Source organism: Pinus tabuliformis, chromosome Q, assembly GCF_031772625.1.
Source record: "Pinus tabuliformis cultivar Carrire ecotype Pingquan chromosome Q, CPIR1, whole genome shotgun sequence".
Lineage (NCBI taxonomy): Eukaryota > Viridiplantae > Streptophyta > Pinopsida > Pinales > Pinaceae > Pinus > Pinus tabuliformis.
This window is the reverse complement of record NC_142296.1, coordinates 50,934,766-50,950,568: the sequence shown is the minus strand read 5'-3', so window position 1 is coordinate 50,950,568 and position 15,803 is coordinate 50,934,766. Positions and strand designations below refer to the sequence as shown.

Sequence of the window (15,803 nt, the reverse complement as noted above, 5' to 3'; positions counted from 1 at the left end):
GCCATGCTCGATCCTGCATATCGTAGAACTCTGTCTTATCCGAATATCGAGTTGCTCCTGACCATCGAATGCATCAAACCTCTTCCTTCTTCTCTTTCGCTTTTTACGTTTGCTCTCGACAAGATGTGATGTTGATGTTGATGTGATCAATGTGCAACTTTCTATCTAATTTGGACAACGCTCATACGAAAATTTGGAACGTCCAAGACTTTTGTGACCTGCTCTTCTTTATTTTCATGAACCTGATCTGTTATGACTGGTGGATCAATCTTGCAAGCATCAACCTGATTCTTATCAATTTCCTTCTTGCCTGGATCATCTTCATTTAACCATTTCTCAATGGAAGTAATGACTTCTTCATAATAAGATGAAGGTTGCATTGTGAGTTGGGAGGCTCATGTTTTGTGTCCTTTGGTCTTGGTTGGAGTTCCTAAACCTGTGATTTTTTCATTATCTACAGCTTATTTTGAAGAATGATTTGTTTGCTTCTTATGGCATTCATTTGATTAGAATGCTCATCCTTCATAGCATTGATTTCTCTGGCATGATTCTCCTCCATGGTATCCATCATATTCTGAAAGGTGATCGTCTGATTACACTACGTAACTTCCATAACCTGTAACCTATTCTGAAGAGCCATCTGACTGGCTTGCATGTCCTTTATCACTTTATCATGATTTATTTGAATAGAACTCATTTCTTCCTTATGATTTGCTTCCATAGTGATCAAATAATTTTGCATGGTGGTCATCTGATTGGAGTGATTAACTTTCATGATTTCTAGCTCCTCATCATGCTTTTCTTCTATGGCCAATAATTTGGTATACATGGTTCTCATATCCTTGGCGTGATCTGCTATTAATCTTTCTTGATTAAGTTCCATGGTTTTCATCAACTGTGCTTAATTGAATTGCATGTCTTTAACCATTTGATTCAATTCCTTGATAAGATGCTTATCATTTTCTTGTCCATCATCAATATTAATCAAATTAATACTGATCCTTCATTCCTACCTTTCCACTATCGAGGATTCTTCTTGCAACGACACAGGTGGATTCATCATGAGAATGGTCACAAGGTCCGCAATATGGCAAAGATTGACATCGAGCATTTTCTTGAACACTTTTTATGTAGGTTAAGTACCTTACAGGATCACCTTCCTTTATATTGTAATTTGCACAAAAAGCATTGACGATGGCTTGTAAGGAATCAAAAGACTTGTCAGGGAAATCACAAAACCAATTCCTAGCATCACCTTCCAAGGAAAGGACAGAGAGCCGCATCTTGATGTCTTCATGATTATAATGTGAAGAGTCACAAAAAATTAACATACAACGAGTAAACTTTTTTGATAAGATTTGTAGCAATGATTGCATCACTACCTGTGAAAGAAGGCAATTTATTAATAGCCCCTTTCGGAATATTATGAGAGATGTCAGTAAAATGCAAAGGGTCGAACAAGTCACTCATGATGACTTATTTAAGGGGAAAAGGGGCTAATGGATGCTAGAGAGAAAGATCCTTGTTCAAGAAAAACAAGAGATCCACAAGAAGCGAGCCTCTAGCAGAAATTCTTGCAAGAAACGAAAGAAGTGGAGTCGCCACTTGAACATGAATTTAAATCCGAAATCCAAAAGGCAAAAGCCAGAAATTTAGTCAGGGAGAAGCAGATGGATATCACGGAGGGCTTCTTGTCTAAGAAAAAATGGATGAATAAGTGGAGTCACCACCCAAACAGGAAACCAATCAGAATGTCCAGGTGCTAAAAGTGCAAATAGAGAAGACGAGAAGATTAGCGAGAGGAAAATGTTCAGAAATCAATGCAAGTAGATTAGGGTTTGATTCCTCTTTCTTGATAATTACTTGTGAGTTATGCTGGCTTCTTTTACTTCTTTATCATCTTATCTTTCATCAAGAAATTACCATATTATGTGTGTATGAAGATCACAAAACAAGAGACACAAGATGTACGCACTATGCCAGGGCAAAACCCCCTCAAGGGGAAAACCTAGTCAAAAATTCTCTTCCTTCAATAATATTCTTTGAGACTCTTCAACCTATACAAAGACCAAACCTTCCCTCCACACCAAGTCAGACTTCCAGATCTTCGACCCCTTTGCAGCAGCGCTTCCACCCCAGCAACTTCGATGTAGGAATTTACAGGGTAAGTTCCTCAAACAAAACACCAAAGGACACCGCTCACAAACAGATCACAGATCAATACACCAGTATTTTGACGTGGTTAAAACCCTCAAAGTTTAGTAAACTTCGCCTCTGTGAGAGCCTTTGTAAAGATGTCTGCAACTTGATCATCTGTTGAACAATATTGCACTTCAAGAACATGGTCATGAATGAGCTTTCTGATGAAGTGCATGTGCAGTTCAATGTGTTTGCTGCATTGATGTTGGACTGGATCTTTGCATAGTTGAATGGCACTTTGATTATCACACCAAAGTGTAGTCGGATGTTGCTGCTGAAAGCCAAATTCTGACAGGATCTGACGAAGCCACAAGGTTTCCTTACTAGCTTCTACGGCACCACGATACTCTGCTTCTGCTGAAGAAAGAGAAATGGCACCTTGTTTCTTGCAAGCCCATGTAATAGGTCCTGAACCAAGAGTGAACACATAACCTGCAGTAGACTTCCGATCATCAGGGTCACCAGCCCAATCGGAATCAGCGAAACCAACCAATAGAGGAGCTGCTTCGGCACTGTAATGAATCCCAAACTTAACTGTACCTCGAACATAACGAAGTATTCTTTTAGTTGCTTTCCAATGACTTTCATGTGGGTTTTGCATAAACCGAGCAACAAGGCCAACAACAAAGGAAAGGTCAGCACAAGTATGGGTTAGATACAAAAGTTTTCCTACAAGTTGACGGTATAAGGTAGCATCAACTTCAGGAGAAGTAAAAGTGACTGAAAGTTTAACTCCAGACTGAAAGGGAGAAGGGGCTAGCTTACAGTCTTCCATGTGAAAATGGCGTAGAATATCACAGGCATACTTGGACTGGGAAAGGGAAATACCTTCCTTGGATTGCAAGACTTGAAGACCAAGAAAATAATGTAAGTGTCCTAAGTTTGTCATTTCAAACTTCCTTTTAAGGCTAGACTTCACATGATTTATAAAGTTGGGATCACTACCAGTCAGGATAAGATCATCAACATAAAGAACAAGAATGATAAGAGACTTTCCCACTTTCTTGGTGTAGACAGTATTGTCAGAATGACACCTAGAAAAGCCATTTTCTAAAAGAAAGTTATCCATTTTGGCATACCAAGCTCGAAGAGCTTGCTTGAGAACATAAAGGGATTTCTTAAGCCGACATACAAGGTTAGAGTCTGTTTGTATAAAGCCAATAGGTTGTTCCATATAGATTTCTTCATGCAAGTCCCCATGCAAGAAGGCAGATTTAACATCCATCTGATGGACTTCCCATTTGAAAGGGGCAGCAAGGGAAAGAACAAGGCGGAAAGAGTTCATTTTGGAAATAGGGGAGAAGGTTTCAGTGTAGTCAATGCCTTCAACTTGTGAAAAACCCTTAGCAACAAGACGAGCTTTATGTTTATCAACTTTCCCATCTGGTCCATACTTGGTTCTGTAAACCCATTTGCATCTAACAAGTTTTCGTCCCTTTGGTAGAGTAACAAGATCCCATGTATCATTTGCCAATAATGAATGATATTCTTCATTCATAGCTGATTCCCAATCTGGATGCCCTGAAGCTTCTGCAAAGGTGTCAGGATCATAATTCACTGAAGCTTGAGCCAGTAAAGAAGAGGCTCTATCAAACTGAGAATGTGTACGTCGCTGATCTATAGGATCACCGGCAAGATCACCTGCTGCATCTTGAGTAGCACAGACCCATTTTGGAAGCTGAGGAGCTAAAGGAGGATCCTGAGAAGGTGGGAGAGGATTGTAATCCTCACTTTCATCATCTGAAGAAGAAATATTTTCAAAAGTAGAAGAGATAGGGAGAGATGGCACATCCGCCGAACTAGGTTCGTAAGCCGATATATTTTCAGCAAACTTTACATCTCTTCTAATGATAGCATTTTTGGACTTAATTGGAATAAGTCTATATCCTTTGACATCTTCAGAATATCCAACAAAAATACATTTTTCACTCTTAGGTTCTAAAGCTTTGTGTTTCTCATCTAGAATATGGGCACATGCTTCACTTCCAAAAACACGAAAGCGACTTACATTTGGTTTAATTGAGCTCCATGCTTCTTTTGGAGTGATATTCTTTAAAACCTTAGTAGGAGTGCGATTTATTATGTAATTTGCACAGTTAATTGCTTCTGCCCAAAAATTAAGATCAAGTCCTTTAGATTGAAGCATACAATTAGCCATTTCCTTTAAGGTGCAATTCTTCCTTTCAGCTACACCATTTTGTTGTGGAGTATATGGAACAGTATGTTGCATTTGAATTCCATGCTCAGTGCAAAAGTTGATGAATTTGTTGTTAACATATTCTCCGCCATTATCAGATCTTAGCTTAAGAATTTGATGTCCAGATTGTTTTTCAACAAAGGCCTTAAAGGCCAAGAACATGTTAAATACTTCACTCTTGAGTTTTAAGAAGTATACCCAAGTGCGTCTAGAGAAATCATCAATGAAAGTTAAGAAATACTTGTAGCCAAAGAATGAAACAACTGGAAGTGGACCACATAAATCACTATGCACAAGCTGTAAAGGGGCTGAAGCGTGCCAAGAGGCACGTTTTTCAAAACTATCCCGATGATGTTTTCCGAGTACACATCCGGAACAAACACCATCTCTGCAAGATACCATTGGAAGACCTGTCACCATATTTTCTTTACATAGATTCTGAAGGGAGCGATAGTTTAAGTGACCAAATCGCTCATGCCAAAGTTTGCTCACTTCATCGTTATGAGCAACAAATACCGAGGGAAGATTTGATGACCCAAAGTTGTGAAACTTATACAACCTTGTAGAATCATCAGCAATGCCAGTAGCTAAAATCTGTCTAGGATCTCTTAGGTCCTTAATTACAACATCGTGAGGTGAAAATTCAACAATTTTACCTTCACCTGAATGAGTTATCTGATATACAGATAGAAGGTTGCAGGATAAGGTTGGAACACATAATACATCATTAAATTGACCATTGTCTATATGAACAATTCCAGTCCCTACAACACTAAGAGATCTATCAGCACCAACATATATATTTTTGGTGTTACAATCATTTAAAGAAGAAAAAATGGCTTTGTTTTTGGCCATGTGATAAGAAGCTCCAGAATCAATGAGCCACTCATGAGAATGAGAAGAAGAAGATACATTTAGTGCATAGCCAAACCGAGATGCTTGAAAGCCACATGCAAAAAGTGCTATTCCTGAAGAAGAAGTTGAAGTTGAAGAGTGCTCCAAATGGATGTTATGCTTCTTCATTGCTGCTTCCAAGGCTTCCATCTTCTTAAAGCATTTGGATTCTAAGTAGCCATCTCGATTACAAAAGTTGCAATGTCTATCAGTCTTCTTCCCTTTGTTTTTATTTGTCTTATCATTTTGTTGAAATGATTTTTCATTTTGAGGCTTAAATTGCTTAGGACCCTTGTTTGGTTTAGGACCATTCCTTTTAGGATACAACTTCTTAAGATTCTTTGAATTTGGTTGCTGCTGGGCAGCTAACACTTTCTTAGAAGAGTTTCCAAGATTAAGAAGACCAAGGTGTAAGAGTTTTTCTTGTTCTCTTATTAAAAAATCACAAAAGGAATCAAAGGAAGGGGACTTGTAGGCTTGTCCTTGAGAAATGAAGGCTTCTCTTGTAGAATGGAAGGTGGAAACAAACACAGAATAGGCTCGTCCCAACTTAGTAAGAATGGAATAGATAAGGTTACTATCTTCTTTCTTAACCTTAACACCTTTCAAGAGAAGTCTAAGGGTCTTGAACTTGGACAAAAAATCTTCAATGCAAGAAAAATTATTGGGGTCCAATGTAAGCAACTCATTTTCGAGTTGATGGGCTTTAAGTTCATTTTTAATTCCAAAAACTTTAGTGATCTGTTTCATTGCTTCCTCAGGAGTATCAAGTTCTGCAATATGGAATCTAAGATCTGGAGAAATAGACATCCCTATCAACCCTCGTGCTTGATCTTGCCTATTTTCCCATTTAGCTGCCTTATCTTCATCTTTCGGTTTGGTTTATTGGCTTGAGGCTATTCTGTAGAGACCTTTACTTCTAAGTAAATCCACAATGTAGGACCACCATTGGAAGTAGTTGGTGTTGTCAAGAATAACTTGGCATGGACTTTCCATTTTAACAGAAACTGAAGCTATAGATGCTGAAACTAAGTATTCCAATGGAAAGATCTTGAAAAATTAGGCTGGTTCAAAAAAACGACTCTGAAAACGGCTTCCGGATGAAGAAGTTATGGCTTTTTGAAGAAAATTTGATGAAGATGCCGACGAAGTGCGGGAATGTGCAGAAATGAATGATAATGTTAAAAAAAATCAACGCCCTTTCCAAACATAATCTAATTAGCTCAACAAAAAGAAGACTTGAACTCAAGACCTCTACTCTCATAAAGTAGCTTTGGACCAAGTGAGCCAAACTAAAAGTTTAGTAATTTTTGGAAAAGAGGAAGGGGTTTTTTTTTTTTTTAGTCGCTAAAGCTTTGGGCTGCGTGCTTACTTTGAGAAAGCTCTTTTTCTTTACAAAACAAAAAACACAAAACCCAACACGGACATACAAAAAAACGAACCTTACGGCTCGATGTTAGCTTTAGCCGAAAACTAAATATTTTCCTCAATGTTTCTGATTTTCCGAGATCACAGTAAGGCGCAACAGAAAAGAGCATACGCATGAGAAAAATCCTTCCTTTCTGTTTCTGATTTGCCTAGATCGCACAGAGTCGCGGGGCAAAGAGCATACGCAGAAATGAAAGGTATAGATCCGGTAAAAAAAAGATCTAAATAAACCGAAATAATAAACAGAGAGAAAATAACTAGAAACTGCAAAAAAAAACATTGTATACCTCTAGATCTTAAAAATGACGTAGCTAGGGCTACCAGAAACCTTTTCGCGTGAAACGAAAGGGGTTCCTCACTAGAACAGATGCTCCTAACACAACAGAGCAGTCCTCTCGGCCCGAAAGCAGTCAGAAACAGTAGATCTAGGAAACGGTAGTCGGATGCAATTCTACCGGCTTCAGATTTGGATCACCAACGGACGCGGCCCTCAAATAGCTTTGATACCATGTAGGAATTTACAGGGTAAGTTCCTCAGACAGAACACCAAAGGACACCGCTCACAAACATATCACAGATCAATACACCAGTATTTTGACATGGTTAAAACCCTCAAAGAGGGAAACAGTCCACGGCCTGAGCCAACGCGGCCACTTCAGGCAATTTATTAATAAAAGAATGAAATTTTACGTAAGCTTCTCTCATGAACGGTTAACCTACAAATGACCCTCCATGCTCTTTAAATAGAGATCATGGACCAATCGGGTGTTAAGTCACGGATCAAGTGTCGGTAATACCGAGGAGAGAATGAACCGTCAGATCACTACATATCGTGATCGTCGGATTGTAAGTTACAAAAGTACATAGTAAAGAAACACACTTTACCTAACTCTACACTAGACCAAGTTATACTTAACTATTTCCTATGTGTCGGAATATCCTAACATTTGATTCCATCCTTCTCCTGAACAGATTCACAAGCAATTTCCTAAGCCATATGGCTTTGCACGAAGCTGTGCTAGCTGCCATATATTCTTCTTCAGCTGAGCTCAAAGCCACGGATTTCTGTTTCCTACTACACCAGGAGGTCATTCCTGATCCAATGTTGAAACAGTACCCAGTTGTACTTTTCCAATCTACTGAACTTCTAGCCCAATCTACATTAGTGAACCCACTCAACCTGATTTCATTACCTTAGGTGTACAATAGTCCATGCTCGATTGTTCCTTGTATATACCTAAGAACATGTTTAGCTGCTGCCCAATGCGCCCTCTTGGGTTCCACCATGAACTAACTGAGGGTGTTGACAGCGTAACAAATCTCTGGCCTGGTATTGACCAGATACATCAGGGACCCTATAAGTTGCCTGTACAAGGTGGGATCAACATCTGTATCTTCTGATGCATCAATATTCTTCCAATTGGTGAACATTAGAGTAGCCATAGGTCTACAGTCCTGCATCCTGAATCTCTTCAAGATCTCTGTAGCATATCTCCCTTGTCCAAGGAAGATCTCACCCTTCTGCTGCCAAACTTCCAACCCCAGAAAATAATGCATTTATCCCAAATCCTTCATGTCGAATTCTGTGGCTAAGTTCTTCTTGCAGTCTTTGATGAGCCTGGATGATCCTGTCAGGAAAATATCATCCACATATAAAACTAGGATTAGAGGTTCATTCTTGCAGTCTTTGATGAGCCTGGATGATCTTGTCAGGAAAAGATCATCCACATATAACACTAGGATTAGAGGTTCATTCTCTACAACAAGATAGTAGAGATTAGGGTCTGCGTCACTCTTGACAAACCCCATCTTCTGCAAGTAGCCATCAATTCGACCGTACCATGCTCTAGGTGCCTGTTTAAGCCCATACAAGGCTTTCTTTAATCTGCATACATGAGATTTCTTCTCATGTGTCTCAAAACCCTCTGGTTGTTCAATGTATACTTCCTCTTCTATTACCCCGTTCAAGAATGTCGTCTTGACATCCATCTGATGAATCTCCCACCCCATCTATGCTGCAAGAGATATCACGGTTCTAATAGAAGTATACCTGGCTATTGGGGCGAAGGTTTCTTCGTAGTCTATCCCTTCCTTTTGAGCATACCTCTTAGCCACAAACCTGGCTTTGTATTTCTGCACATTGTCATCTGCAGCATATTTGACCTTGTAGATCCATCTCGAACCTACCACTGACATGTCCTGAGGCCTAGGTACTACTTCCTAAACATCATTGACCAGAGTTGTATTTCTCCACCATAGCATCTACCCATACTTGATGTTGAACAACCTCCTAAAAACTAGAAGGTTCCCCAACCTGAGCTACTAAGGCCTGGTATCTGTCTGGCTGTCTTTGCTCCCTTTTATTATTCTTGGGTGCACCAATGAAGTCCTCTGCATCCCGTAGAATCTGTCGAAATTCTCGGCTCATTCTTCCACTGGTAGTAGGCACATCTATCAGCTCTTCTTCTTCCTGAGATTCCTCCTGTTCTGAAGCTTTGTCTTCAAGAGAATTTCTGGTACTAATTCCTGCTGGTCAAAGTGGTTGGACCAATGGCTCGTCTTTCGACTGCTCCTCGGAAGGCATTTCTTGAGACTTTCTGAAAGCTCTGCCCTCCATGAACTTTACATCACACCAAACTACAACCTTCCTACTCCCTGGAAGATAGACTCTATATGCCTTAGCATTCTCACTATATCCCACAAGATATCCTTTCTCAGTAGTTTGATTTAATTTCTTTCTATTTTCTTCGGGTATATGGCAATACGCTAAACTCCCAAATATCTTGAAATGACTAACTTCAGGTGTCTTCCCGGTGAAGACCTTTTCCGGAGTGATTTTTCCCAATGCCTTGTGTGGAGTCCCATTCTGGACATAAACTGTCGTGCTGCATGCTTCTTCCCAAAGGAATTTAGGCATATCCTGATCATACAACATTTCCCTAGCTGCTTCCACAATAGTCATGTTCTTCCTTTCTACTACTCCATTCTACTCCGAATTGTAGGGAGTTGTCCACTCTCTTCTGATGCCCTTCCTAGCGCAAAAATCTATGAAGTTCTTGTCAACATATTCTCCACTGTTGTCTGAGCCAACACTTTTATCTTCTTTTCTATCAGATTCTCCACTAGAGCCTTGAACTCTTTGAATCGACCAAAAACCTCATCCTTGGTTTTCAGAAAGTAGATCTAAGTCTTCCTAGAATGGTCATCGATGAAGGTGACGAAGTATTTGGCACCACTAAGATCTTTTGTGGACATCAGTTCACAGATGTCTGAGTGTATCAATCCTAGCACACTCTTAGCCCTATTGTTACTTCCGGAAAATGCTGCTTTAGCATACTTGCCCAGAGCACACCCTTTACATACATCGTTGCGTTCGGTACTTAGTTCTGGAACTCCTGATACAGTTTTCCTGAGAATTCTCAGAGCCCCATGGCGTAAGTGTCCCATCCTCCTGTGCCATAGTTCATTCAAATCTTTGTCTCCATTACTGCCTATTAGTGCCATTGGTGATTCTAGTTGTAACCTGTACAATTTGTTACTTCTGATTTCAATCTGGGCCTTCTTTTTCCAACTCCGGTGTTTGACATATACTTTCTACTTAATGAAGAAAACATCATAGCCCTTGTTTTGAAGTTGAGATACGGAGAGTAAGTTCATCCCCAATCCTAGCACATGCAGCACATTGGTTGATCAAAGCCGCCCTCCTGCTTCGGTTTGAAATACTACAGTATCGCTTCCTACTGGGGTACACTTTGCCTTATTTCCCATGGTGATCTGAAAATTCATTCTTTCTTCTTGATAATCTGAAAAACATTCTCAGATTCTTGTCATATGCCAGGAAGCTCCACTGTCTATATACCAAACCTCAAAGGAGGCAAAGCTTACTAAGCAAGCGATTTCTTCTTCTAATCTGGAAGCTAACATAGAATAATCGTAATTCATGTCCCTTGTTCATTCTTCTGGAAATCTACACGACTCCCCTTGAGTAGATACCTCTGCATCATGCTCTTGACCCATAGTCGATTTTCCTCTCCTGTTGTTGGATCTCTGCTCTGATACCATGTGAAATTTTCTAAACTAAAATTCTACTGTAGCAATTGATTTATTTCACCTACTTAATATTCACAATAAGTTATTTATGAAATCCCTTCAGCAAATATTAAAATAAATTCTACTGCAATTATCACACAATTACCCAGATAAAAATACATGCACAAGAACCAATCACATCAACACAGTTGTTTTTGGACAATTGTCTCCGGAAAAACCCAATGAAGGAAAATCGGTGCATTAGATGAGGGCTTTATTAATCTTCAGCAGCAATTGCTTTTACAAGGAATGATTTTACAAAGAAGCTGAAAGAAAATACCTGAGACTTTCCCCTTGAGATTTTCTGACATTTTGGAGACCCTGCTCCCACTCTTGTGTCACCTCTACGTCACTCTGCGTGGCTTAGCGTGGCTCTGCATCCCTCTGCGTCAGCCTACGTGAGGGTTGCGTCTCTCCTCTGGACTGCGTCTCTCTCTGTGTTGTCTCCCACTGTCCCTGCATCACCTCCTCCTCTATCACTGCCTGCTGCTAATGCCCTCCTCTTCCTCCACCCTGAAACTCTCCCTCTGAAATCAATCTCCTTCTCTTGAGAATCGATTTTCCTTGAGATACTGAGTATCTACTAGTGTATATCCAAATGATCCTCAAGTCTCCTCTTATACTTTTCCTGTTGATGTATCAACAATCGTGATTAAGTCTCTAATCAACGGCTAAAGATTAAAACAGACTTGATCCTCGTCTTTTAGAAGCTTCTCACCCTTATCTTTATTAATACCCATTAATATTTTTATTTTCCTAAGTTTAGACTTAGGAACACATTAAAAATATTAATTATTTTAATAACTCCTCATCTAGGTGAAATTTCTCAAAAACGATTCCTGGGTCATGAAGATCTCATGTGCCTTAGCCTTTCCTCCAAATTTCAAGGCTAGAGCACATTTGATGCTACCAAAAATCAACAGAAGAAAATTCTCACTTGAGGAGCCTTAATCAAAGGTTATTAGAAGAAATTAAAACAATCAAAAAAAAATAAAAAATAAAAAATTGATGAACTGGAAGCTGAAGAACTTTCATGTTTTAGAAACCATAGCCAAAATCTACTCGCTCAAATTAAAAAATTTAAGAATAAAAAGCATTAATTGGAAAATAGAATAGAACAACTTATCTAGGAGGAAGCATCAAAGTCTTCAGGTAAAAACATCCAACTTGAAGAAAAGGGAACAAACACAGATCCAATTAATCTCACAATTCAGAAAAATCCCAATCCAATTGAAATGAAAACATACTCAGATGTTGCAATGCAAATGACAGAAATTCCAAGTGAAGATCCAACGATCAGCCAAACATTTGTGCATGAAGGAAATCATATACCTGAAGAAAATCAAGAAATCACCTCAAGCATGATAAGGGAAAATCAGGTCAACAAAAAACCTTATCGACATCCAAATCATAAGAGCAGACAGCTCAACTAGTCGGCATATCAATATCACTCAAGACAAAAACGATTGACTTATGTTCCAAAGAATATTGATGACAACACAATTAAGTCTTATGATAACAATTCATCTATGGTATTGAGTAAGCGCAAAGTTACGCTAGAAATCGAATTGGGATGGTTGGATCATTTTTCCGTTGACAATTTTTCTCAGCACTAAGAATTTTGTATCATCTCGTATCATCAAAGATGACAGATCCAAGAACAAAGAGTGATGCAAAAACATTACAAGCTAGAAAGAATGACATCAAGCCTTTCCATAAATATGCTTTGAGGACAAAGTATTTCTAAAGGGGAAGGCAATGTTGTGAACATAAATATATAATTAAATAATTCATAGTTAAATAATAATTTGTATAGTGAAAAGACATGACCATTCATGAAAGGGCATCCTGCCTAAATATGTATATGGGGCTCTCATTGTATTCCATTGTGTCAATTTTCATATATCTATTCAATATATATTTATTTATCCTCAATGGATACCTTTATTTTCCAAATATTCTAGATTATTACTTATTAGTACATGAGCCATATTTGGTTGTCACGGACTCTATCCTCATTCAACGGGCAATGTACACAAAATGGATTGTAGTTTGGGAACCTTCTTACAAATAAGTGCTTCATAAACTTCTGAATAAAATAATAAGAAATGCCAAAATAACCTTAAAAAAAATTTGCCAATAACCTTAGAAAAGCACATTTTCACAAATCCTTTTCACCTTGGTACTAGGTTGCCATGTAACCTCATTTATCTCATTTTCAAAGGAAAATAATACAAACCACCACTCCAAAAGATTTGTACCTTGAACCTCTTACGAATAAAGGATGTGCCTTAGCAAACCCCACTTCTAGGCAATTTTCATTTATTCACCATTTTGTTATTTGCAAAGCTATTAGAAAGCCCAATAGAAAGGGAAAGGTTGAAACTCATGAATTGGCACCATTTATAAGTGATAGGTTTGGAATGAACATTGATAATGGTGAGCAATCAGTCCCTTATTAAGCTAATCAACAGTCAGCATTGTTGTGGATGGTAGACACCATGGTGTATCTCATGTATCAAAATAGTACACTTAACTTTGTTATTGGTTGAAGCAACTCTAAACATCATTTTTGTTTTAACCAATATATCCAGTTAAAAAAAAAAAATTAGCATGAGAAACTGACCATAAGAAACAGTACAGTGTGATGAATGTAAGATCAGTAATTCATAGAAGGTTAGCCTGAGTCATTTATATTCTTGTCAGTTTTATACAGCTTCAAAGTATAAAACAAAAGAGTACTAGCTAAAAAAATTCAAGAAAACATATTTTCTAAGGGTAGCGAAATAACCTTGTTTATCCACATGCCAGTCTTTAAAAGAGGTTGTGACAAACTACTGAATGTTTTCTGCAAGAGTCTAGATTGCAAATAATCCAACTTCTCTCCAATAAGTAACCCCTCCTGTCTTTCAGTAGTGTATCCACGTCTTTGTTTGATAAAATATACATTCAAAAAATTAAATTAAATCAGAATGACAACATACTCTTGAATAATGTCAGAAAGTTAACATGATATGATATTGGAGAAAATAAATAGTGTGAACTTCAATAAATACTGAATATAACCATAACCATAGGCATGCTACCCGCAACCACTCCAAATAAATTGCATAGACAGTGTCTCTCACTATCAAGAGTATCCTAGTTGACAAAACATTCTAGCTTAAACAATTTTTATGTTGAACGCAACATACAAATCAAACCTAGTGAAAAGAATACCCAAGTTCTGGAAGCAATAATCGTTAACATATACTCTGTGTGGATGTGCATAGTTGGTGGAACGTTTAACCATTTAAGTGCTTAGATCATGAGTTTAAGGATGTTTGTTATTTAGATTTGGAAAGAGACAATAAACAATGCAGCAAACCAGTATTTGAATCCTCAAAACAATGTGATGCTAGCACCATAAACTAGGTCGTTGTACTATTTCTTGCATTTATTTGTTTAAAGGATGTGTTTCAGATGTTAAATATGCCAGGAAATTGCAAAAAGAAAGGTGTATCAAAGCACAAATTGGACCATACAGCAGATTTGGCAAACCCTTAAGCCAATGCCAAAGTGCTAGAATAGTAAGACATCTTATGCATTCATATGTAAGTTTAAGAGAAATATTATGTCACAAGATATAACAACCACATCATTTAAAAAAAATAAACGACAATAGATCTAGAAATATAAGCTCAAAACCCTAGATCACCAATCAGGATCAGATCAGCCAACCTGCAAATGAATAAAAAAACTGCATCCACATACTTAAAGTGAACCAGGCATCCTTATATAAATGGCACAAGATTGACTATTGATTGTAACTCCAACAAGGCATATTATAATCTAACATGCATAATTCAAGGATACTTATATCTGAATGGATTGAAAAGACTGGCAACCAAAGGAGGGATTTCCACTCTCCTCCCTGTGAAAATTTTCACTATTGCAGCAATTGGAAATTATTCTTCTAACTGAATATTATTATGTGCATTTTATTTGCTATTACGACAAACAACGAATAAAATCACTGCCGCAATTTTCACAAAAAAATAAAATGCACTGTGGGAGTAAAACTGGAACTAAGAAAATAATGCACACACAAAATAAAAATGATACCGTTGCTTTTGGACAAAAGTCCCTGAAAAACCCGGTGCAGCAGTTGAGGGTTTATATTATTATGCAGCAATTTATGGAGTACAACTAGCTGTCTAAACTGGCAAGCCCCTTCTGAGAAAATATTGGCAAGGGAATTTTTCCTTTCTCCAACAGCAATCCGGCCACTTGCACTGGCTATCCATGAACCCCTGCCTCTGTGCAGATGTTGCGCAATCCTCTACTGCAACTGCTCAGAACTACCTCGAATTTGTCTTTGACACAGTGCTGCAACTTTGGAAGTGATCGTCCAGGCCTCTGGAAAATTATCCCAGCCTCCTGCAATTGACTCAACCTCCTCCTGAGCTAAATCGAACTACCTCCACTAGTGCTTTGCATAGGCCCCTACGCAGCCCCTTTCTGTGGACTGAAAATGCCTCCGGCACTCCGACAAACTGCCACTGGAAATGTTGGATTCTCCTACTCCAAAATTCCATTGCCTGTTGATTTTTGGTAGCATCAAATGTGCTCTAAGTCTCAAATTTTGCAAGGAAGCTTAGGCACATGTATTCCAAAGAACCCAGAAAGCGTTTTGGGAAATTCCACCCAGAAACAGTTTTATTAAAATAATTAATTATTTTTAATGCGACCCCAAGTCTAAACTTAGGAAAATAAAATAGTTAAAGGGTATTAATATAAATTGTGGGCGTAACTTCTAGAAGAAGACGAGGATCAAGCAAAAATTATCTTAGCCATTGATTAGCTTCTAATCTAGGACATTGAATGTCAACGAGAAGATTATTTAAGGAGGCTTGAGGGTCTCTTAGAAAGACACGCAGAGAGTTTAGAAGTTCGATTTTCTGAAGCAGAGAAACTGTCGGGTGAATTTCGATAGTGAGTTATTGCAGAGAGGGGA

At 38.4% G+C, this 15,803-nt stretch overlaps 1 protein-coding gene across 4 annotated transcripts in view; it reads right to left on the bottom strand.

The window, feature by feature from the left end:
- Nucleotides 1-15,803, bottom strand: part of LOC149218258 (uncharacterized) — a 512,634-nt gene that overhangs the window by 388,073 nt on the left and 108,758 nt on the right. For all 4 annotated transcript variants that reach the window (XR_016249149.1, XM_089383868.1, XM_089383867.1 and 1 more), the window contains one exon: nucleotides 13,599-13,734. Coding sequence is in view for 3 of the 4 variants with exons in the window: in XM_089383868.1 (XP_089239994.1) it covers nucleotides 13,599-13,734 (136 nt within the window). In the remaining variant the exon portion in view is untranslated. The remainder of the gene's footprint in view (nucleotides 1-13,598; nucleotides 13,735-15,803) is intronic.